The sequence below is a fragment of the Mustela nivalis genome (assembly GCF_964662115.1).
Source record: "Mustela nivalis genome assembly, chromosome: 12".
In the NCBI taxonomy this organism is placed as follows: domain Eukaryota; kingdom Metazoa; phylum Chordata; class Mammalia; order Carnivora; family Mustelidae; genus Mustela; species Mustela nivalis.
Window position 1 is genome coordinate 93860146 of NC_139031.1, and position 26064 is coordinate 93886209.

The 26064-nt window shown below is 43.1% G+C and overlaps 1 protein-coding gene across 1 annotated transcript in view; it reads left to right on the top strand.

The window, feature by feature from the left end:
• The window catches only part of SPMIP7 (sperm microtubule inner protein 7), a 59303-nt gene extending 33444 nt beyond the window's left edge, over positions 1 to 25859 (top strand). The window contains exons 4-9 of the mRNA XM_082692520.1: positions 1281 to 1419; positions 3319 to 3386; positions 8993 to 9034; positions 10353 to 10460; positions 20132 to 20239; positions 25630 to 25859. Of these exons, the coding sequence (XP_082548646.1) occupies positions 1281 to 1419; positions 3319 to 3386; positions 8993 to 9034; positions 10353 to 10460; positions 20132 to 20239; positions 25630 to 25753 (589 nt within the window). The 3' untranslated portion in view covers positions 25754 to 25859. The remainder of the gene's footprint in view (positions 1 to 1280; positions 1420 to 3318; positions 3387 to 8992; positions 9035 to 10352; positions 10461 to 20131; positions 20240 to 25629) is intronic.
• The last annotated feature ends 205 nt before the right edge of the window (positions 25860 to 26064 follow it).

Genomic DNA, 26064 nt, shown 5'->3' on the forward strand with positions numbered 1-26064 from the left:
TGTGGGAAACAGAGACACAAGAACAGTTATTAAATATCCTTACTATCCAGAGCCCACTGACTTCAAGTCCTTGAAACAGGCAGAGTGACCTCCCTCTAGGGACTCAACTGCCTCCACTTTAACACTTTGCTAAGGGCAAAGGGAGACCTGACTGCCCTCCACCCCCGTCCCAGCCAGGATCCTATAAGTCTACTTTAACATATAAAAATTCCTTTGGAAACTTCCTTTATCTCTAAACCCTCCAAGATACATGTAGGCAATCATCCCCAAGCACAAGGCCCACTGATATACATCTGAAGGGTCTCATAACTCAGGTTTTATTAGATAGTAATAAATGATCTTTTCCCAACCATAGCTGACTGCCCTCCACCCCCGTCCCAGCCAGGATCCTATAAGTCTACTTTAACATATAAAAATTCCTTTGGAAACTTCCTTTATCTCTAAACCCTCCAAGATACATGTAGGCAATCATCCCCAAGCACAAGGCCCACTGATATACATCTGAAGGGTCTCATAACTCAGGTTTTATTAGATAGTAATAAATGATCTTTTCCCAACCATAGCTAGCCCCTCAAGGTCCTAGAAACCTTGCTTCCAAAATTCCTTAGAGTGTTATATCATCCCTAAACCCCTCCCAACTTGCAAGCAAGCAATGGACCACACTCACTCCTCACAACCCTGGGGCAGCTGCTCTTCCTGCCCAGGGGTCCTGTCCCCATACTTTAATAAACCCCCATTTTGCACCAAAGACATCTCAAGAATTCTTTTTTGGTCATCGGCTCCGGACCTCACCCCACCAACCCTCCCTTATATTCTAAACTTCATCACCAGGTCCCCTGGATCACGACCTGAACCGAAATCAAGAGTCAGATGTTTAACCAACTGAGTCACCGAGGTGCCCCTCATGAGGTGTTTCTTGAAGGACAGCTGCAAAGTGTCTACTGTGCCTTTGTCTCTTTTTAGGGCTCACCTCTTTGGGTCAGACCTCCTTAGGAGAATCTACATTTTGATGAACTCAAATTCAACCGATTAGGGACCTTAATTATATAGACACCACCCTTTGGCCATATAAAGTTGGCATACAGAGTATCACAGTGTGATACCTTGTCATACTCCTTTGCTCAGCCCACACTGGAGGGAAGGTGGTTATACGCGGTACGTACACCAGAGGGCAGGAGTCGCAGGGATGCCCTAGAATTCCACCTGCCACACGGTATACAACACTCATACCATTTGAATACATAGTTTTCGTAAAATATCCTTATTTAATAATTTCGCAGAGCCTATGAAGTTGTTCCTTGGGACAAGATGCTACCACCAAAACTCGATCCAGAGGAAACAACAGTGGAAAAAGCTGCTGACCTGATTTCACAGTGTTTTACACTGAAGAGATATGAAGGGACCCCAGCAATAACCCAGGTCAGCGATTAAGGACCTCGATTCCTTGTGCCTAATGCCTTTTCCCATATATATAAAGTTGCATTTTTGCAACAACACATTTATTTCTAAATTGAATCCCAAAACTTGACCTCTCATTTTATTGTAAGAAATATTGAAAGAACAGGTAAATACATACATTTATGGAATTGAAAGCACCGTAATCACAAAAAGTCATCAATGGCCTCAAATACTTTGATGTTACCTGTATTGGGCTTTTCAAACATTTATTTAAAGACTACCTCTGTCTCAAAAGTCATTTGCAATGACTGTGTTTATTTTAAAAGTGCCCAAGGAGGACTGAGGGATGGAGAAATAGTTATGATTCCGTTAGAGAACCTGTGTTGAGAACAGTTCTTGAAATTGAATCTAACCTCTACATTCTGAGAGAAATTGGGAAAACCCATAAATCATAGAGGTTTTATTTCTAGTAAAACAAAGCATAGTTGTCTCCAGAGATGCCTGTTTTCATTTTTATTTTATATTTTATTTCATTTTATTTTATTTTGAGAGAGAGGGCAGGGAGGGGCAGAGGGAGAGAGATAGAAGCAGGCTCTATGCTCAGGACAGTGCTCGACATGGGGCTCGATCTCTTGACCCTGAGATCATGACCTGAGCTGAAATCAAGAGCCGGATGATTAACCAACAGAGCCCCCCACAGGCAACCCTCTTTTTTCATTTCCAAACATCGAGAATTTAGCACATGAATTTCTGAATGCGCACCACAGCCAGGGTACTTTCCCTAACGTGTGAATCACTTCATATTCCTCCACCGATTAAAACCCATCACTTTCGAGAAAGTGAAATCCCTGTGCTTTGACAGCACATGTCCCCAGTTCTATTACTTGCACTTGACCTCCTCAGCCTGATCCCCACTTTGGGTTCCTCCTGCTCCCCCAACCCCGCCCTCCAAACAGTGCTCCTCTCCCTACCACAGTCCTCCCCCACCCCAGGCTAAGTCCCCTGAATCCTTTGGGTCTTATGTCGGACCTCACGTTTGCCTTCTCAACCCTGACTCTGTGCTTGCAAAGCACCTCTTAACTTGCATTGAATCTCTCGCCCTTTTGTTCTGTTCCTCATCCCTTAGAAGTCTGACAAGCCCGGGACCACCTCTCATAACAACACTCTTTCCTACATAAAACACATAACAGTAAAGAAAATAATTATATATAAATATGGTGCTAAACATGGACTCCTAAGAGGTTCGGAACCACAGGGTAAGAAGCCCACAAGATTTTGAAAAACTTTGTCAGCTTTTACAGAGCAAAAGGGCAGCAACAGAGGGGGAAATGTGGCTCCAAGATAAAGTCTTGGCACAGGATGTGCTCATCGAAATTAAACTCAGTCGGAGGACAGAAAACGTGTCTGGATTATTGCAGCTGTTTTTAAGGATCTCTCAACTACTTAAAAATAGTTTTACATGTTTTGCAAATTTGTCACTTTTGAACATATTCTTTGGCATTTAGTTACACCAGAACCCAAAGTCCTTCCCAGCAAGATGAGGTTCAAAGCTCAGGGTATAGGCAGAGCAGGAAAGGGAAGACCAGCCTGGGGCCGCCAAGGGTGGACCAAAAAGCAGTGAGTATAGGCTTTGGGATGAAAATAAAAATCATACCTTCAATCCAAAAGAGGTGGGTGATGAGACAGACTCCAGCCCTGCAAAAACAAATGGAAACTAAGGGTCCGAGAGCAGAGTAGAGACCAGGAGGGGCTCTGGGGCAAATCCCTGAGTTGCAAAGCAGGCTTGGGGAGTGCTTTCCGCTGGGAACCTGGAGCTTGCCTGTGATGCTGTAGGGACAGTTAGCAGCCCTGTGGCTTCTAGACAAGACATGACAGTGACTTACGCATTAAATATGTCATTCATTTTGCTGCTGATTTTAGGTGGTTGGTGGACTCTGGGACAGATTTCAAACAAGATCCTTCTCGACACCGGTCAAGCCCATTACTTTGTAAGTTTTATCCTTTTGTGTGCTCATCAGTAGATGTTTCCCTATCACAGTTCTCTCATTGATATGTCTGGTGCTCCCATCCATGGCTTATAAGAGGGGGTGAGGATCTCTCGGCTACTTAAAATATTTTTCCATCTTTGGAAAATTGGTCATTTTGAAACATATTCTTTGGCATTAAATTATGCCTGAACCCAAAGTCCTGGGATGGACCAATCCTTTGGTCCATCCCTGTGATGGGAAAGAGAACCCAATCCCATTCACTTGCTCAGTGTTGCCTGCTTTCTCTTATTTTCTCTTAACCTTCCCTACAATTTAGACTATGAATGGGGCATTTGGGTGGCTCAGTGGGTTATGTACCAGACTCTTGATTTTGGCTCAGGTCTTGATCTCAGTGTTCTGATATTGATCCCTGTGTCAGGCTCCTGTGGAGTGGGGAGCCTGCTTAAGAATCTCTCTCTCTCCTTCTGCTCCTACCCCCACCACACACTGTCTGTCTCTGTCTCTCTCTCTTAAAAAAAAAAGAAAAGAAAAGAAAACCAAGAATTTAAAATCATTTAAAAATAAGGAATGCCTTATGAATTCGTTGATATGAAGAATTATAGTCTGAAATCCATGGACTCCAAGGGATTATAACTTTTTTATCAACTTTTGCATCAGATAGTTATTTTGTGTTTTATTTTATGCTAGAAACTGTGGTTTTATTATTAATCCTTCCATAAAAGTCATTTTGTGCATTTAGTTGTAAAAAATCTCTTGTTTCTGTCGTTGAAAATATCACTATTTCTCCCTATTTTTTGTTCTCACTACAATCCACAATCCGGGTTATCCTTTGTTTTTATGTTTTAAATTTATTTTTGAATATTTAATATGTATGAAACATGCAAATAAGAATATGATGCAATCTGTCTATTCACTTCCCAGTTTTAGAAATAGAACATTACCAACATGATGGTGAGTCTCTCTGTGCTTCCTTAGGGATCACTAATATTCTGAATTTGACTTTTCATGTTTCATACATTGCTGTAAGACTTTAAAACATATGCATTCTTTTTAACCAAGATATGGCATTGTGTTCCATGGTTATAAACTCAATATAGTGGCATGTATATGTGTGTGTTTGTGTGTGTGTGTATGTATGTATGTATGTGTATATATATATGTGTGTGTGTGTGTGTGTGTGTGTGTGTATTGAATGTTTTTGTTCAACGCTGTGTTTGTGAGATGCATACAAGTTGGCACATAGGTCTCTAGGTGCTGACCTTCCTTGCTGGACAGGCTTGTGTTGTATGGATATACCACAATTTATTTATCTTTCTTGTAATATAATTCCTTTTATGATTTTATTGCAGTTGGAAATAGTGTCCTCATTTCTTCATGTACCAAGCTCAAAAATATTTCTAGATTTTATGTATATACTTATGCTACAATGGCTGCCTCAGGAGGATGCACTTCTTTATATTCTAGATACCAAAACATTCTTATCCAGAAGAATTGTATCCATGGGGTAAACCATGAGCAATGCTTGAGTTCCCATGACTGCACATCATGGCCAGCATTTTTTTAAAAAAACTCTACTCTTATGAGCATGAAATCGTATTTCATTATCACTTTCACTTCTATTTACCTGATAGCCAATACTCATTTTTTTTTTTTTTTGTTGGTTATGACTTACTTGGGTGTTCACATTTGTAACTTACCTGTTCACATATTTTATCCCCTTTGCAGTTGGATTCCTTGTTTTTTTATGTATTAATTGCATAAATTTTTATGTTTACTATTCTGCAAAAAAATTGTTTATTGGTAACATGCATCAAAATATCTCCTTTAGTCTTTGACTTTTCTGTTTTATACTGTTCTTTGCTGAACTGAAGTTATGAATTTTAATATAACTGAAATCAACAATATTTTCTTCCATGTCTTATTATTTTTATAGGCTTTTAAATAGATCTTTCGCTACCTGAAGTAATATATTATTCTTCTTTACTTTTTTTCTAAAAAACACTTCGCTTTTCACATTTATCTCTTTAAACCACAGGAAATCAACTCAGGTTTAGAGTGTGAATGAGAGATCCATTTCTCCAGATGACTGAATAATCACGCTAGTACAGGTTAATGAGTATACTCCACGAAGTAGTTAATGAGTGAAGTGTAGCCTGTTGGTGGCAACACTGGTGGTGAGTCACAATCACCATTTTGTAAAATTAAATAGAATAGAAAATATAATGAGTCATACAGAAGTCTAAGCAGATCTCTGTACTTTGCAAAACATACTACGGATGTTTATAAAGAATTGTGTGAGACAGACAGATAATGCTTAAGAAAAACACGTGTCCTAGAGAGTCAATCGTCACCTCAATGGGAAGGTTCATCTTGTATATTTAATTTTATATTTACCTAATCCCCAATTAATTGCTAAGTCCAGGAGATTTTTACCTGTAGTCAGCAAAATGGATGAGAGCTCTTGATAAGTTTCAGTTATGGAAAAAGAATGTCAAAGACAACATTTTTTCAAATCTCTGTATGACAGCAATAAAATTGTATATATTGTCCTTTAGAAATGAATTTTTATATCGTTAAAAGAAAAAAGAATAATCAAGTGAAAATAGGCAAAATCATCACCACGTTTAACTGCTGAGTCTAGTATTGCAAATGGTGAAAACACTGAGAAGAATGTTGTCTTGTCAACCGAGTTAGTTTTTCTCAAGCCGTATTCTAAAAATAGAGTGTAAACTTGTTGATAAAGATTACTCAAAATGTTTTCCCAAATGTGTAATACCTCCTAATATAAAAAAGAGATTCCAATGTATAAACTGAGATGAGAATTTAATAATTCTTAAAAGATTAAGACTTGCACAAAATATAAAAGACTCACAGCAAGCTGAAACTGTTGCTGGTCACATTCAAATATCTTTTAAAAAAACAAAGACGCAAATCATCAGTGCCAACTCTTATATTATGTGAGTACTAATGAAAACACTTTATTAGAATGTTTTTATTTATATAGCATGTGGTGAAATAGCAAATAATCCACCCAGAGGATAAAATTTGTCCCGTTTATGTGACTTCATTCCCTTTAAAATTTTTAAATTTTTTGAAACTGTTGGTGGTCACATTCAAATATCTCTTAAAAGAACAAACACGCAAATCATCAGTGCCAACTCTTATATTATGTGAGTACTAAAAAAACACTTTATTAGAATGTTTTTATTTATATAGCATGTGGTGAAATAAATAATCCACCCAGAGGATAAAATTTGTCCCATTTATGTGACTTCATTCCCTTTAAAATTAAAAAAAATTTTTTTTTAATTTTAAATTTTAGATTTGGGGGGGGGGGCAGAAGGAGAAGGAGAGAGCACAGAGCCTGAGGTGGGGATCGATCTTATGACCCTGACATCAGGACCTGAGCTACAACCAAGAGTCAGATGCTTAACCGACTGAACCACCCAGGTGCCCTCACTGCATTTTTTAAATAGGAAATCATCTGATGAATGAAAAGCTGTATGTGTTAGTCAGTATCGCCACGTGTCCAGACTCCTGAGAGTGGCGCTCACCCTGGAGCCTTCCTCTGTGCAAATGTTGCTCCCAGGAATCCACGGTAAAACCATATTGGTACATCTATGAGGCTCAACTCGTAATGCTCAAACCTAGAAGCCACCCAGATCTCTTTCAACAGGCCAGTGGGCAGGCATGCACTGGATAAACATACTAGATACACCTGTGCAATGGCGTACCACTCAGCAATGACAAAACTAAATGCAACCCACGACAGCGTGTGTGGAGTGCGCTTTGCTCAGGGAAAGCAGCCAGACCCAAAAGGCCACGTGTTGTATGGGTCCATTTATAGGACATTTAGAAAAGGCAAAACTATTGGGATGGGACTAGAGCAATGGCAGTGGGAGCTGGAAAGGGGGATTACAGAGAGCTTCTAAAGGAAACATTTAGGGTAGCGAACAGCTCTATACGGCTGACTTGACTCTGTACTTGTGAAGCCCATAGAGCTAGTCATTAAAAAGGACTTACTTCACCGCACGCCGGGGGACCTCAGGTGGTTAAGCATTATGCTTTTGGGCTGGGATCAAGTCCCGCATCCGGCTCTCTGCTTAGTGAGGAGTCGGCTTCTTCTTCTGCGCTTGCTCCTCCCCCTGCTCATGCTCTCTAAAGAACAAACTTTAGTGAATGGGAAGTGAAATAAATATATACATATATGCACAAATCCACACCGACAGCCAAACCTGCCGGATGTCGGCGGGGTCCAGAACGGAGTACACATGTTGACAAAAGATTCTAGGTTACAAATAAATGACATAACTACATTAAGTGGGTGGTCCTAGATAAGTTTGGGTTTTAATAAGTCTGGAAACAGTAGTTGGACCGAATAATGTCAGGCCAAAGACGAAAAGAACCGTATCTAAACACTGTGCTCTGGATAGAGCCTGTGTCTCCCTGGGGAATGGGTGGCGATTCTAACACTTCTTACATGTATGGGTTTGAACAAATGACGCGTTTAGTCAGTAACAGGAAGCAGGTTTCATGCTGTCAGGAAGAATACAAATAAGTAAGGAAGAAAGGCTATGAATGAACTGTGCTGTTGGATTTGATCAGGAAGGATCCTATGAACTCAGGCTTGCTGTAATTTATTTACAAACAGTAGATACAGAAATACACATCAGTATATGGGTCTACACACTTCCTACACCGACTTCCGTCCCTAGCTCTGTCCACTCAGCGGACCCAGGAGCAGGGACCTCTACCCCAGCAGCCATGAGCATATCTAGCCCCCAGATGTTGGCTTTTATTTAAAAAAAATATATTTATTTATGAAAAAGAGAGAGAGAAGAGATGGGCAGAGGAATAAGCAGGCTCCCCACTGAGCAGGAACTCAGCAGATTCATAGCTTGATCCCAGGATCATGAAATTATGACCTGAGCCCAAGGCAGACCCTTAACCAACTGAGCCGCCCAGGCGCCCCCAGATGCTGACCTTTATTTTAAAATTTTTTAAATTAATTAATTTTTTTATTATGTTAAGATGTTGGCTTTTAATCACCATTTTTCGGTAAAAGAAATTATGAGACCCCTGGAGAAATGGCTGATTCTGGGGCTAGAGCAGGGAAAATAGAAAATAAACCCAGATCTCCTTGAGATTTCATAAGTAATTGTGATCTCATGTGAATGACCAAACCTCGTGCCCTGGCTGCTTCGTCTCTACCATGGAGAATTAGACTGGCTGGTCAGGAGGAGCCACTCAACATGAAAATTCCTTGTGTTGAATAAAATTGGGGGCCCAGCTTTGTCAAATATTACCCGTTTAGTTTCGAAGGACGCCTACAGCAAAGGAGAAAGCCAAGAGGAGAGGCTTTAAAATAGGGCCACAGGAAGCAAGCCAGAAGTCCTCAAGACTTGGAGTCCATTTGTTCTGCTTTTTAATTTTTCACTTAAAACTCCATCTTTAAATCACCTCTGTTTCTAGTTACAAACTCTTAGAGGTTAATTCCCATGAGGTATGTCTGAAGATTTTGCTTTTCTTTTAATAAGAGAAACACTGTAATAATTTGATGCTTATGAAGTTAATGTCCATTGTCCATATTCTCTCTTTTTTCTAAGCGCGAGTCCAAGTTCCAGAAGCAAATACATTCCTCTTTATACGTAAGTGAGAGTGTTTCTTAATGTCTTAAAAATGACTAGATTTACATCTAAATTGTAGCTGCCTTCAGCTCATTCATGTTTGTAATTCACTGTTTAAGACAACTAACACTTTCAAACAGATTTCTAATGTTTTGCCAGCACAGAGCCTGCTTAATGTCAGGACTTTCATCACAGATCTGTTAACGATTTTGATAAAAGAAAGAAAGGGGGAGTGGTATTTTTCTGTTTCCCCAAATTGGTTATTTTACGAAGTAAAATACACTGGGTGCTACTAATATTGGGTGTTGTCAAGCAGAAAGGCTTTGATACTCGATGCAGAAGATACAGACGTGCCCACAAACACTGAAGTGCAGGAAATGTCTCTTCTTACTTGTCTAGATTTAAACTTGGCTTTCCATAGTTGGCAAAGACATGCGTCGTCCAGCCTGTGGGGGTCTGTCTGCTTCGGGTTGAGGAATGGCCCTGTCTTGGAGTCCCTTGGGGCTGCTAACCCAGAATGTCACCTTATAGACAATAGACATTTCTTTCTAACAGTTCTGGGGCCTGGAGTCCGAGATCTGAGTGCCAACATGGTGGAGAGAGGACTCTCTCCCGAGTCCCAGACTTCCCCATGGGTCCTGCCAGGGTGGAAAGGGAAAGAGAGCTCTGTGACCCTCCTTAGAAGAATGTGACTCCCGCTCAGGAGGGCTCCACCTTCAGCCAAGCTCCTCCCACCTCCGCTCCCTCCACCTCCTCCTCCCATCCCCTTCAGGTATTAGAATAGCAACACAGGAATACAGGAGGAACATAAATATTCGGGTCATAGGACCATGGAACCAAGTGAATCTGAGAAGATGGGTCTTTCATCTTTGCCCTCTCCCTCCCTCATTACTGCTCTGTGATGGAGGCAACCAGTCTTTCCAACTAGGTTTCCTTCCCCAGCAGGAGCCCTAGTGGCTCTGGTGGATGCCAGTCTCTGCCCTGCTCCAGGCTTGATCCTTGTCTCCAGGGAAGGAGCCACCACAGGCTGCAGAGACGGCCTGATTCTTGGCACAAAATCCCAACCCATCTGTTACTCTCACTCTGGCCCAAACTTAAGATCATGAGGGCCTCCAAACGGTTGCTCTGAAAATGGAAAAATCTCCTGCCTTCATTTTTTTAAGGCAAATTATTCCATCATCATGGTTGTTATTATTATTATTATTAATTTATTTTGGTTTTTCAGTTTTTGATCTATTTTAGCAAATAAGATTTCCTTTGGATGTTAGGACCCTGTTGATCTTTTCTTCCATTTTTCTTATCAAGAAACCCACGTTTTCTTTTCTCGTCATGCAAACAGTGGCTACGTGCAGTCCACAAATGCGGATGACGTGGATGACCCCTTTGGAGACATCACATCTGTCACCAAGCCTCGGAGCTCTAAAACACTCTATACAAACACAAGTCGGTGAGTTCCATGCGTAATCACTCCCTTATGTTACCATTAAAGATGGAATATCATGATGGGCTTTACCATAAGTGAGATATAAAGGACTGTCACCATGGACATAGCTTGAGAAGAAAGACACCAGCTGCACAAAAGCACTTGTCACAGACGGGATGACAATTTTGTGCACTGACTCCCCTGGGCACCTGGATATACATTCATGTGATGTGTTTTATATCCCATATAAAATATAATTTCACATATGTAAAATATACTCACATAAACTATATAAAAATATATTGTAAAATTGTATAATAATATACTTATAAATATTTATACACATCTATAATCTTATATATACACTTATGTATACTTATACACCTACATAATCTTATATAATATATAATCTAAATATATCACATATGTTTTATCATATACAAATAATATATACAATAATATGTAGTATAGTCTATAGAATATGCTTATATAATATAACATATAACATAACATTATTCATTATATAAAACATATACAATATAGGGATGCCTGGGTGGCTCAGTTGGTTAGGCAGCTGCCTTCGGCTCAGGTCGTGATCCCGGCGCCCTGGGATCGAGTCCCATGTCAGGCTCCTTGCTCGGCAGGGAGTCTGCTTCTCCCTCTGCCTCTGCCTGCCATTCTGTCTGCTTGTGCTAGCTCGCTCTCCCTCTCTCTCTCTGACAAATTTAAAAAATATATATATACAATATAAAATAATATAATACAAAGTTATATACAATATATCATATATAAATATAAAAATATATTTGACTTGTAACATATTAAGCCATATAAATATTTATGGCTTGTTTATGTATAGTATGTATATATGTTTGCTTTCACCAGTGGGAACACTAGGGCTCGGAAGTTGCTTCCCTAGGATGCACCAGGTGCTGCTGGAAGTTGAAATCCCACGCTCTTTCCATTATGCCACTGAGTCACTGAATGTCATGGATATGATCCCTTCAGTTTCCATGATGACTGACAGACTTGCACATTTCATGCAAGGCCAAACTGAATCATGACAGTATTTTCAATGTTAATGGATTCTTTTTTTTTTTTTAAGATTTTATTTATTTATTTGCAGACAGAGATCACAAGTAGGCAGAGAGGCAGGCAGAAAGAGAAGGGGAAGCAGGCTCCCTGCCAAGCAGAGAGCCCGATGCGGGGCTCTATCCCAGGACCCTGAGATCATGACCTGAGCCGAAGGCAGAGGCTTAACCCACTGAGCCACCCAGGCCTCCCCCCCTTTTTAAATGTCAACTGTGCCTTTTAAATGTCAACAAGTTGCCTTTCACCATGGCAGGTTAGATGCAATCCTGTATCCTACAGTAATCTCACAGTCCCCTCGGTTACCTATTCTGACTATGTAATTCTTTTGACTGCTTGGCCAAACTAGAAAATATGTTTCAAATATAACCTCAGTTTTAAAATACAGTTATGAACTTATCTCACTTAAATCTCTAGAAAAGGAACTCAAAGGAAAAGACAAAAGAGCCTATAAAACGTTCCAGGTGCCGTGTTAAGAACTGTGGTAACATAAAGATAAAAAAGACAAGAGACTTCATCCTGTGTACCTTAAAAATCGGAGGGATGGATTAGGGCTGTACACAAGCAATCACGATATAAAGCAGGCTGAAATAAGTCCCCAGAAAAGTTAGTTTCGTGTTTCGGAAGCTCATATGCACAGAGAGACCACTTTCACTCGTGGGACCCAAAGGCTGCGTGTGATGTCTGAGCTGAGCCTTGAGGAAGGATCTGTTGGTGTGATTCTTCCTCAAATTTTGCAGGGAAATTAGTGCTATTAAATGTAGTAACTCTAAAGATGTTAAAAGAAGGACATGGGGGTGAAACCAATTAGAAAAGATCCTAGAGATATAAAAATTTAATACTGTTTTTCTTTTGAAATGTATCTTTAAATTGTGAAACATTTTATGAAACATTCTTGCCAAATAATTAAAACATATGGTCTTGGGTCATTCTTCAAAGAGAGTGACAAGCAGCCCGGCAGTATTTTAAGAATTTGAAGTAAGACATACCATCTAACCTGAGTAACTTTGGGACCATGCCACTCTCCCTGGTCTTGCTGTTGATTTTTATTTTTAAGGAAGTGAAAGGGTGCGTGGATCTCTGAAAAGAAGACGTGTATTGTACTTGTGCGATTTCGGCACTAGAGGGCCACCAAGTTCGCGAAGTTTCTTCTTCCCATCAGCTTTTAGTTTTTCACGTAATTGTAACCTTTTAACACAAAGAAATGCTTTGCACTTATTATGGAATATTGATAGGTACCAAAATATGTAGTGTCCTATGTAACATATAAAGTAAAATAACATATAAATGCGTGAGCCTTCCTGCCTAGATAAAGAGATAACATTTTGCTAATATCTTTTAAGCCACTTGTGAGCCTCCCAACCCATCCTCTGGGTCCCCTTTCCCAGCCCCGAAGCCATTCCCATCAGACTGCATGCTTAGCCTTCACTCGCTTTGCTTGATAGTTTTACTACATATATACCGACCCTTAAACAAAATATTTTGTTGTTTTTTCAAAACTACATTGAGCTAAAAGACACCACCATACGATACCATTTACATAAAATCCCACACCCAGAAATGCACAAACTTGACTACTTTTGCGTCAAGTTCAGAATATAGCGTGCCATCCTATACCAAAGCAAATATGACTCTTCTCTTAATTCCTTATCTTAAACTTTCTTAAAGGAAAATGTCTTCATGGTATTACCATCAGGATTCTCCCCATAGTTCGTGAGACTTAATTGTGGTGGCTGAGTGCACTCTTCACTCCATCAACAGAAGCCAGATTTCGGAGGCTCAAGGTCACTGTCTTTTCCTTCAGGTGGTTCCACTGTTGGGATCACCAGTCTCCCGAAAGAGTGACCATCTTTCAAATTGCCCTCCTTAATTTCAGATTCTGCTTTCTGGTTACCAAGTCATCTGATGCAGCCAGGGTGTTCAAATTGCCAGTGATTGTACCAATCGTTTAAAAAAGAGCTTAAAAAGTTATTATAGAACTAAATCTGATCATTAAGGGGGAAAAAGCACAGAGAAAATGGTCACAATAAAAAATTTAACCACACTGTCACACAAACACACAACCATTATTAAGGTTTTGACATAGTCCCACCTGTCCTACGCACTTTTAGTCTTGCTTTCCTATATTTACTAGCTTGGGTCATACTACGTTTTGAAATTTTACCACCTTAGTGAGTGCTGTGAAGTGTGTAAACCTGGCAATTCACAGACCTGTACCCCTGGGACTAATAATACATTATATGTTTATTAAAATTTTTAAAAAAATAATCAAATGAATAAATAATAAAATAAAAAATCGTAAAAAGAAATAACTCATAATTCCATAAGTTAAAGATAACCACTATAAAAATGTTTTATTCTGTATACAGATATAAATTTTAGTAAAAATTTGAATTATAAAAATAATATATATAATTATATAATTATAATTAGAATTATAAATTATAATTTGAATTATAAATTATAATTATAAAAAAATTTACCACCTTAACATTACAACAGTATTGTGGGTACATTTATTATGCACTCCTTATAATTTTTATTTGTGTAGATGTGTTTGTCATTGACTAGTTTACGTGACTAGGTGACATATGCAATTCCTTTGTATTTTTTTTTGTTATGATAAACAATGCTTTTTTTTTTTAAGATTTTTTTTTTAATTTATTTAGTCAGAGAGAGAGAGCGAGAGCGAGCACAGGCAGACAGAGTGGCAGACAAAGTCAGAGTGAGAAGCAGGCTCCCCGTGGAGCAAGGAGCCCGATGTGGGACTCGATCCCAGGACGCCGGGATCATGACCTGAGCCGAAGGCAGCTGCTTAACCAACTGAGCCACCCAGGCGTCCCTAAACAATGCTTTTTTATAGATAATGCTGTTTTATATAAAATGTTTTACAAGCACTTTTTTATGTGACTCTTTTTTATGATTTGGGATTGTTTATTTAAGGGAGACTCCTCCAAGTGAATTTTGGAGTCAAAACACCTGAACATTCTTAAGCAGGTTGCAAACTCATTTTTTGGGAGTGAAATTTTATGTAAATTTATAACAGAACAAGTATTCATTCTGCATGTTTGTGCTCTCCTTTGATGCTAGGGTTAAAACTCACCCGACATCTTTTTTTTTTTTTTTTAATCCAAATGATTTCACTAAAAAACAATTCGAATAATTTTAAAGTGTGGAAAGTAAACATCTCTTCCATTTTCAACTCCAAAATTAAAACTCGATATATTTCTTACTCCCCCCCCACACACATGAGCATCTGCAAAGTATAGGTCCGTGTGCATTGTTGTGTGCGTACATTTGTGATGGGTATAGAGTTGAAATACGCAACGCACGGTCTCCCTGACATTATGCAAGACTATTAAAATCTTTCCAATGGCTGCCTGAAAGACTATAGTATAGTTTACAGAAGCCAAGGGCTTAGTACACATTTTTTCTATTGTGAACAATGTAACAATAAATACCTCTGCATACATCTTTGCACAATTATGCATGCATTTATGTAGAATAAATCCCTAAAAACAGAGTTTTCTCATTAAAATTGAGGTATTTTTTGATTTGTAGGAGTGCTCGGATATGACAAAACATTTACAGTTGAGGAACTCAAAGTATTAATGCAGTTTGCATTGTAGTTCAACTTGTAACTTGAGACTAGCTTAGGAACTAAGTGAATCCACAATATCCATGGAGTTCAACAGGAAATCCTAAAGCTCAGGAAAAATGGCTTTTTCATTCCTTCGGGAAACACGTACTGTTTACTGCATCAGGATACTATTCAGGACTTAAAAAAAAAAAATACAAAGTCACTTCTCACTTAGAATCTGTGTCAAGCAAAAAAAGTAAGGCAAAAACTAACATAAGGAAAAGCTAACTAGGGAAACCCCTTGACCTCCAAATCTGATTTTTTATGCTTCTCTTGAATGTAAGAGCTATATTCTTTGCAAGAGCTTCATGAGCAAGGTTGACGAGAGGCTCGTTTTCTTTTAGTAATTACCTATGATTGCATGTGGTTCCATAGTGCTTTGCATTCGTGGGTCATCGGTGTGAAAAGCACCAAGTGTGGGAATGATCGGGAACAGCCTGTCTGTGCCAAGGCAGGATTCAAAGGCACACAATTCTGCTCTTTCCTAAGGAAATGTTGGAAGTGGGTTTTCTTTTGCCAAGAACCAGCTGTTGGAGCTATGTAACTGGGGTCTTAGGTGGTGGCTCTCACCTACCAGCAGGGAAACAGGTTCAGAGAAGGAGAGGTGTTCGTCCAGCTGACGCAGCCCAGTGAACCCAGCGAGTGGAAGCTGGCCATGGACCCGTGCCTCCCGCCCCCACACCTGGTGCTTTCCAGACGCCACGGGCCTGTTTTCCCAAACCCACCAGGCCCCATCCCCCCACGGGGCTGCCTTCCACAGAGTTGTAATCCTTCATTTCAGGACTATACACAGTTTCATATTTACTGTGACTTCACCTCAATCATCTCTGCGATGAAGCATTTGGAAACAAGCAGTGATTGTCCAAAATGGATCCTCAGACAGGTGCTCACAAAGGTCTGAGATGGGAGAAGGCGGGGCCTTCCTGCCAGGCACCAAGGTGTGCCACACCTTTAAACACACACACACACACACACACACCTTACCACAACCCAGGTTCAAGAATGAGGCTATGAATAGTAGTTCCTTACCTTAGCCACACTTCTGCCTTTTCAGAGGACTTTCACATCTACTCCTTCATTTGTTTTACAAAATAATGTGATGAGGCCCGGGAACTGGTTTGGTCCCCATTTTACAGATGAGGAGGCTGAGGCCGGAGAGCATGATGTAAAGAGCCCTAGAGCATTCATTTCAGGAGAGGCCGAGAGACGGGCTCCCTCACCCCCAGGTCAGGCTCGTGCCCTGCCCCCAAGGACACATTTCGGCATCAGGTGTAGACTCCAGCCCTGTTGGCGTTTGAAGCCTCTGGGTTATTTCTGTGTCCCCTTCCCTTCTAGGAGAGTCTAAGAACAGAGGAAAAATGAGTTAACAGTAAATGGTAACAACAGCAATGTTATTGTGGATAAGGATAACAATAAAACTGTAATTTCTGGGAAGATCTTGGGGCCCAAATCGCTTCAATTCTGAGGAACAAAACCCAGTGTCCAAAATGATTGTGGTCTTACTTATATTTCTCTCCCAACAATCAAAACAAGTACATCCGAGCTCAAAGCCCCTCCTTCCTTCTCCCCTCCAGCAGTGGGCTCCCCAACGAAGCTTGCCAGCCCCCTTCTCTCCCCGCTCCTGAAGGCCCAGCCCAGCCTTGACCCCGCCCCACCCTCTTGCTCTGGGCCAGCCTTGACCCCTCCCCTGCCCTGCCCCCTCCAGGGGAACGACAGTCCCCTGACCAGAGCACAGTGTGGCTCCAAGAGCGTCAGTTCTGTTGTCTAAGGCCCTGCGGCTGGTAGGCGCAGTCCCAGGATTCTGTGCCACCCTCTCTGTCCTCTGCCTCTGACCTCATGCCAGTTTCTTTCTGTATCCCTCCCATTCACCCCCTTCCGTCTCTCCTTACTTTGCATTGGTGGTCTTCACCCCACTTGGGCTCTTCAAATCTCTGCATGTGCATTTAAAACCGTTCTTATTAACGTGAAAGGAGTCAGGAGCAGGCCTGGCTGATTTCCGCCTGGACGTGCACCCGACACTAACCGCTCTCCATGACGGATCATCGAATCGACGAACTTGCGTGTGAACCCACGCCTTGAGTAAATGCGACCATTTGGAGGCAGCAGAGCTCTCCCACCTCGGTCCTTCCATCCGGCCTTCTGGGTGGGGTGGCTCTGCCCCCGCAGGCCCCCAAGGCTCTGGACACATTCCTTGGACTTTCTCTGCAGCCTCCGTTCCTGCACCTGCACCAGAGGCATGATTCTAGGACCTACAACACAGGTTCTTGTGAGGATTAAGTCAATTCCCTCGAGCCTTTCAAATGGCCCCTGGGAAACCGAGCTGGCTCGGTGAGCGGGCCACCCATCCGTGGGACAGCGAAGAGGCTGTGTGCAGGCCAAGATTCCAGCCCACGTGCACACGACCTGTGTTCTCCACCCAACCTGCTCTTTCTTCCTGTTTAGCTTGGAATCACACACCTTCTGTGCTCCCTTTCCTGAGAGGCTCACTAAGCTATGGTCTAAAGTTCTCTGTTCTGTATTTTATTTCACTAGATAGAACAAAACCAGTTAGTCGCAAATGTAGGTGATAATATTTTCCCACGTACCCGGCTTACTCCAGGAATCAGGGTGTACCAGAAGGGTCCAAGGGCCTAGAAGCTCTGTTGCAAAGACAAACAATGGAGACTTGTCTTATTTTTAAATGAGTTCCAGCTTGTTTCGGATCCCCTTAAGTGGGGCAGGGACCATGGGACCCACCCGGAGGTGCATTTCAAAGCCCTCACATTCTAGAGCCTTTCACAGATTGTCTCCTCCCCCTAGAAAACCACGTCGACCCTCAGCAACAAGGTTCTAGACTGTCCCCCAGAGACTGTTCTCTTCTTGACCGGAGGTCAACATGTTGCATTGAAGATGGGAAAAAAGTCCCCCCGTGATGTGCCTACAAAGGGCAGGTGGTAAATGGAATAGATCTAGAAGCGGTGTGGGTGAGGACTTCTGCTTTCAAATATTTGCCCAAACTTCAAAATTGGTTTATTATGCAACTGATTTCATTTTTTAAGCCTAAGTGGCTTATCTTTAACATAGTGTTCTGGCTCGTGGTTTGTTGTTATTGGATGTGATGTAAGGTAACATCATATCATTATAATGTAGTGTATAATATCCCTTCACATCAATTACCTCTCCCACGAGGCACATAGAGCTGTATGATGTCCTCTGTCAAGCTCTCCTCCTGATGGACAAACCGCTTGCCTCCATCTTTCACTTCTTAACTGCTCTCCTGGAAGGCCGTGACTTTAGAGGCATTGTAATTCTGCAGGTGTTTCGGAGGCAGTGGAAAAAAAAAAAAAAAACATCTCACACAGAGGAAGGGGATTTCCTCTGTAACATGCATGGAAGCTTTACAGAATGCTTGGGGGAAAGACAGACACATGAATAATTTTGCCCCGTTTTTGGTTACCTCTCTGACATACAGCCACACTTCTTCAAGAAAATTCCAGGAAATCCTAAAGGGCACTGCCTAGAATTCGGCAATGCTCATTTGATCACCCGGGTCCCTCCAACCAACCTGAAAATGTAGCTCTGACACGGGGATTTCCAAACTTTGAAGCATCACTTATCTAGAATTATCTGGAGAGCTTTTATAGACCCCACATCCCAGGTCACACTCCCTTACCAGTTAAATCAGGATGTCTGGGGGCTGGGAGTCAGGCATGGGTACCTTCGAAAAATCCCCATGAATTTTCAGTGTGTGGGGACATTTGGAAACCACTGTCTGAACATCTTTTCAGCTGCCCGTGCTGGATAAGCTTCACTTGGAAGTTGCTGCCTGTGGTCTTGGCTCTTTCCTCGCCGCTGGTGTATGAATGATGACGGCAGCCATCCCTCTCCCTCCCGAACACACACGATAAGCTGAGGTTCCAGCACCAACAGGACACTAGGAGCTCAAGTCCACAAAGACCGGGTACTAATTGAGCGAGCATCAGGCTTTGCACGTACTGGGTTCTTGCTCCTTGAAATACACGTTAAATTCTGTACCATCCCTGGCCGTGGAGGCCACGGCCACAGGTCGTAAGCAGCAGCAGGGACTGAGCCCATAAAGATATTAGTTATTATTCATATGCCTCCGAACTGCTTATCAAGATACTTCTTTGGAATACTGGCTTGCCTTTCATGTAGGGAGATTATATCTGCTGTGAAACACCTTCCCATTTGTTCCCGTGTGGTCTCTCTCCCCCTCACTGGTGGGATAAGGACAGACAGAGAAGGCAGCAGAGTTAAGCGGGATAGAACTGAACAAGCCAGTGCTTGTTTAAATCTGTGCGGTTTCAAGAAATTATGTGAAATCAAGAATGTGGTACAACAATGGTGGTAAGAAAACATTATTTTGTAAAGACAGCTCTGTGGGGGCCTGGGTGGCTCAGTCAGTTGAGCATCTGCCTTCGGCTCAGGTTGTAGTCCCAGGGTCCTGGGGTCGAGACCTGCATAGGACTCACAGCTCAGTGGGGAGTCTGCTTCTCCCTCTTCCTCTGCCTGCTGCTTCCCCAGTTTGTTCTCACTATCTTGCTCTATCTGTCTGTCCCAAATAAATACATAATATCTCTAAAAAACAAAAAACCCACAGTTGCGTGTCCACTAGGATTGGAGTCTGCAAGACAGAGTCATGTGTGGAACACAGGTCTGGGGTTCTGTAAAGAATCCACGTCCTCCTCCATTAGGAAACAGCTCAGGGGTGAATCATGTATGTAAAACACTGGCAAATTCAAATAATAGGAAAAACATGGGCTGGAAGTCAGTTTCTTCAGTCCTAGAGGAGAGCAGCTATCTGCATCTCCGAGTCGGCATGCCCCCACCTGCACCCTTTCCTGTTTGCCAGCCCGATTTCCCGAGTGATCCTTTGTACTTTCGTATGTGGGTGCTGGTGACCAGGGCTATTTCACAAATGCCTCTTCTCATTTCCTCTGTCCTCATCTTTAACTCTTTCTTTCAGCTCTGCCAATATTCCAGGATACACCGGGAAGGTTCATTTCACAGCCAGACAGCCTGCCAATTCTGACATTCCATCAACAGCCCCATCACCGGACTCAGAAGTTCACCGGTAAGTCCAAGTCCTATTACTCAATGTGCTCAGACACACTGGGAGTGGTCGGGAGGCCAGGGGGCGGGGTGGATCCTCATTATGGTTATTCCATTAAAGAACAATTTAAAGAGTAAATTTACATCATATTAAAACTGGGGTGTCAAGTCCAGAAGACAGAGGTGTTCACATTCCTGCTGTTGTTAAAAGGAGCATGCAAAGATGCTTAAAGCCTGTTAGGTGAGCAGCATCTTTACCTCTCGGACTCACAGCTTTGCACGCATGTCACCCTTCCGCATAACCAGCAGAACATGCGTGGATGCCTGGAGCCCAACGCATGCACCCCATATTTACTCCCCGTGAATCATCGCCTTAGTTTCTGTAAGAGACAACATTCTGTTGAATGTCACATATATTTGTAAACACCGTTTTCCACATTGAAAGCAGGAGACGTCAGACAGAAGGCTCTCGCGGACTCTTATTTGGAGCTGCCAGAGAGAAGCAGTGCGTTTCTTATTGTTCATTATAACTCAAATCTGAACACGTTTGACGGACGTCCTGGGCTTGCAAATAAGATGACACAGTCTTGGAAATGCAAATGTGGTCTTAACCAGGTCCAGTGGCAGGCTCCTGCAAATACATAAGCTATCCCGGGAGGTCGCTGTGTGTTTTGGAGGGCTTGGGAGGCAGCTCTCCCACAAAGGGCTCCTTTTCTCCTTTCGGTAGAGCATCTGTTCATTTGTCAAATGTTTATTGAGCATGCATTCTGGGCCAGGCACCGTTAAAGGCCCTGAGCACGAAGGCCCAACAGGCATGATCCTGGCTCTCAAGAGCTTACGTTCTGATGTGACAGCACAAAAGCACACAAGTAACTGAAGAAATAAAATGATTTGAAAGCATGCTGTGTGCTTTGAAGAATAAAAGGTGGGACAGTGTAGTCGGGTGTAGTCTGGCCAGGGTGCTGAGTTACCTCAGCAATCAGGAAGGGCTTTGGGAGGAGGTGACCTACAGGTGGACTCCAAGCCATCCCACTGGATTTCGTATATGCTCCAAAAGGCAGCAAGTGGGGAGAGCCTTGTGGGCCCTAATGGTCAGTTCATACAGCTGTTTTGTTTTAGATTTTACTTATTTATTTGACAGACAGAGATCACAAGTAGGCAGAGAGGCAGGCAGAGAGAGAGGAGGAAGCAGGCTCCCTGCTGAGCAGAGAGCCTGATTCGGGGTTCAATCCCAGGACCTTAGGACCATGACCTGAGCTGGAGGCAGAGACTTTAACCCACTGAGCCACCCAGGTGCCCCCGTACAGCTGTTTATTCTCCCATTCACTCATGACTTTACTGGTTCATCTGTATGTTCTTTCCCTGTGTCAATGGACATTCATGGTGCTCCCGGAACTCACAAAAACTAGTCCCAGTTTGCAAGGAGCTCACATTCTAGCACTGAACAAGAAAACAGTGATAGTAGAGGATGATGCCTATCACCCGAGTACTGTCATTCATGTGGGTGAGTACTTCATCTATACCAGGCTGTCCAAGTGCTTTGTACTCACAAACTCATGTCACCAACCCAGAAACCCTGTGACGGTGGTGCTCTTTTTTCCCCATTTTACAGATCAGGACAATGAGGCAAACAGAAGAGTCCAGGGGATCTGCGTAGGGGGCTAAGGAAGGCTTCACAGAGGAAGCAGGTCATGCTGTGACCCTTGGAGGAAGAGAGTCCCTGGTCTCACAGATATTTGCAGGCCACGCTGTGTGTGAAAGGACTGGTCCCAGGGATCCCACACAGGAAGCCCCTCACCACGCAGCTGTGAAACCAGAGGAGGGCGTTGTGTGGACCTGTGTATGAGATGCCCAGATCATTGCACACCCTGTATGCACGACCTGGTCCCTCAGGCAGCGACTGAGTGGAGGGAAAAGCAGGGCACGTTTTCCAGTGTCACAGGTCCATTTGCAAAGGCAGGACTGATGGAAATTTAGATAATGAATGTATTTTATTTCACTAGAAGTCCTGAAGTAAGGAGGGCAAATTAAATACATTCTGATGTCTGTTGTTTAGACATAGTGTCCACAAAACTAGAATCATACATTGTGTCTGGGTGGTTAATGACAGAGGAGAGACGGGCCGGTGTCTTCCCAGGGCTCATGGGAACATTCACATCCTTCTTTCAGGATCCATCTTCTCTCCCCACATGTCTCGACCTCAGTTCTGACACCTGGTGGGTCTAGCATGTTTCCCCAACCATGTGATCTAGCTGATCCATGTTCCACTGTATTTCAAAGAAATCTGCTTTTCCAAGTGGGAAACCATTCCCTACTGTTACTTACCGCTACTGTTACGACAGCTACTAATGTTGCTCCTGTTGTTCCCGCTGTCCCCAGTGTTGCTACTGCTACATGCCCTGGGCAGCCCCACACTCATCACTCCCCACGTGCTGCACATAGCTTTGTCATCTTGTCTCAGACTGGGGAACGAGGACCCTCTGTGGTGGCTTCTCTGGGGTTCTTATTCTTGGGGTACACATGGGCTCTTGAAACACAGATAGTGGCAGCAACCCAAGGGTCGCTCCCAAGGAAGTGACCAGCCTCTGCTGAGTCAGATCTCCAGATCTCCATTCTTGTGCCCACCCCTAATGGAGGTGCGTGACAGGCACTGAGGCTTGGCTGTGAGAAAACACAGTGGGGCACTCAGATTTTAAAAAGCTTTCTCTGAGGTGCCTGGGTGACTCAGTCGGTTAAGTGCCTGCCTTTGGCTCACGTCATGCTCCAAGGTCCTGGGATCGCATCCCACGTCTCCATCTCCCTCTACCTGCTGCTCCCTGTTTGTTCTTGCTCTCTGACAAATAAATAAATAAAATCTTAAAAAAACAAAACAAACAAACAAACAAAAAGCTTTCTGTAGCACGAAGACCTCCCTGGCCCTTGAGATCAGAGAACATCAGACCTTTGGTGTATCACCTCTCAATTTTTGTGACACTCTCTTTAATGTATTTTTGCTGAAAATTCTCCATGAAAGTGGGAGTTGAAGTCTCTCTCTGATGAGTATCATGAGAGCTTAGTGAGCTGACTTCCTCCTGATGGTGTCTGACTGATCTGCTGTGTTTTTCCTGTTGTTTCTAAGAGACTGTCTGCACGCAGGCCATGCTCTGGGCACTCCTGAGCCCAGGCTCTGGTACTCAGCCACACAGTTGCTCTGTAAACCCCCGTGCTGCTGGGAGCCTGCACTGCCCGGTGCCAGCCACACAGGCTGCTGTGCCTAAAGCCCATCTCCAGGTGTTCTGGTGAATTCTACCCTCCCTGCCCCCAACATCAGAATCTCTCCTCCCACCATCACTTCTGTCTCCTTTCCTGCCAAAGACAAGGTCTTGGTCTTCCGTGCGAGCACCAGGTCTTCTTCACCCCAGCTCCCTTCCTCTCGCTTGAGAAGAAACTCCACTGCCTCCCACCCCAGCCACCTCCCCCCTGTAGAAATCATAGATGCCCCCTTTGAGAAGCCATCCCTTTCTCTGCCCTCCTTCCTCTCACTTCTGAGCTTCTTTCAGAGGCGGACACCCAGTCTCCACTGCCATGTCTGCCTCCACGCCCTTCCAGCCCACTCTCTCCCTCCCTGAGTCTGCATTCTGAAACTGCCAGTCAACAATGCTCCTGCCTGCCAGATGTAGGCAGGGGAGACTACCAGGAGAGAAGGGACCAATGATACCTCTTCATGTAGAGGGCGCGCTGGTGCATTTGCTGTGGATCCTTGTGCCCGGGAGGCTGCAGTAGTGGTCTGTGATTAAAGCGTTTAGGTCTTGAATGTCAATGCCAAGGGGTTGCAGTCCATGTGGTCCCAATAACACACTTTAAGCAAGGTATAGGACATCAAGTGTGCCTTAGATTGAGGTTGAAGTGAGACATGGAATAGCAAGGAAAGAGATTAGTGGAGGAGATTGAAGTGAGGGGCAGGGATGTAGGGGGTAGAGGACACTGACATTTTGAATCTCCAATTTCAAGAGCAAGGGAATGCCCGTGGGGCTTCTCCTCATTCCTGTTTCCAGGACAGTTCAGAGTTTCCTCTGCATTCCCTCCCATCAGAATACCACCTGCGCTACCCTATTCTGGGCCCTGAAGCTCAGGTGGTGCGTTCCTTCTTTCTGCTTGCTCAATAAACACCTGAGTTGCCTGAAGAGTTAAAAAAAAAAAAAAAAAAAAGAATACCACCTGCGCAGAAGCTTGACTTGGTCCTTCAACAGACTTTTCCCACAACATACTAAAAAAATGATGACTTCATGATAACCATAGCATTAAAAAGGGGCACCCAGGTGCCTCAGTTGGTTAAGCGTCAGCCTTCAGCTCAGGTCGCGATGCTGGAGTCCTGGAAGCCTGCTTCTCGCTCTCCCTCTACTCTCCCCCCCCACCCCTGTGCATGTTCTCTCTCTTTCCCTCTAATAAATAAAAATCTTTTAAAAAAATCATAGTATTTTTAAAAAGCCACTTTAGACTGAGTTGCTGTGGCTCTGTAACTTTTGCCACATACAAACACCACACGGAATGTGTGTGATTCAAACAGCAGCAAATTCACAGCAAAATGCAGTTGTTCAAGAGAGTTGGCATGACCTGTGTCCATACCGGGAAGACTGCCTCGGGGTATGAACAGGGTTGGGAAACCATTATTTGCATGGAGTTCTATATTTTTATTTTCTTTTAATTCTTCCAACAGACTTAGTAGACAACATTACTCCTGCTGGCTAAAAGAGCAAACTAGGACATGTGAGGTTAAGGATGTCATGTGAGAGCAGTCAGCTTAACCCCACTGGCAGGGGGAAACCCACTCTCAGTCCTATATGTGGCCCGTCCCACCCGCACCCTGAACCTCTCCCCACATCCCCTATGACCTCCCACCTCTGTCTCCATGCACCTCTTCTTTATCTACCACCCTGCTTTCATCATGACTCACTTAACCCCTCACTGACACAGACTCTGGGGGTATCTTTCTTGGCCCAGACTCTGGGGGTATCTTTCTTGGCCCAGAGAAGCAACTCTCTATGCCTCTTGGCCCCGGCTTGCTTCCATAGGGACTTTTTGTTATAACATTTGAGTACCTCCTTTTGACTACATTTTCTATTCTATCCATTCTTAGCACTGACTATAATTCTAGGCACAGAACAGATTTTCAGTCAATGAAACTGATTACAATATGATGCATATAATGCAATAAGTGGAGCCGAATGCAAATAAAGAAACAAATGAAACAATGCACACAAGGATTAATCATCCCCATTCTCCCTTTCTGTTATGAGCACTCCTGACCCTCATTCCCTCTCCTGAACATGAGTATCATTAGTGGGAAAACAGATCAGGTTATATATTTTAACATATATTTCATGGCTCTTTTTTTTTCTTTTCTTTTTTTTTTTTTTCTCTACCCTGTTATAGCATCTTACGGAAAGAAATGAAGGTTGATGTCTTCCGTCACCAGGCACCACTGTCTCAAATGGTCACAAATGTAAAACCCTACAATCCCTTCAATAAGAAGCAACAAGAAACTGTAGGCTACTGACAAAGGCCTGCCCTCTGAGTAGGACTTAGAAATCTCAGTCTTGGGGAGGCACTGCCTTTGGTGTGATGGGGGAATAAAAGACCTGGGCTTGTTCTGGGTGTGTTCATACAGATCAGATGAGGTCTGGTGCTCTTTTTTTGCCTCAGGCAGAGTGTCTGGGGCTCCAACCTCAGTCACTGACCTCACCTGGCCCTGGAGTGCCACCATTCCATGATGGCAGCCAAGATTTTCTGGAAGCCATCAGTAGCAGCGATTCTATTTTAGAAGATTCCTCTTTAGAGTTGGAATGCCAAGTCTACCTAGAGGCTTCA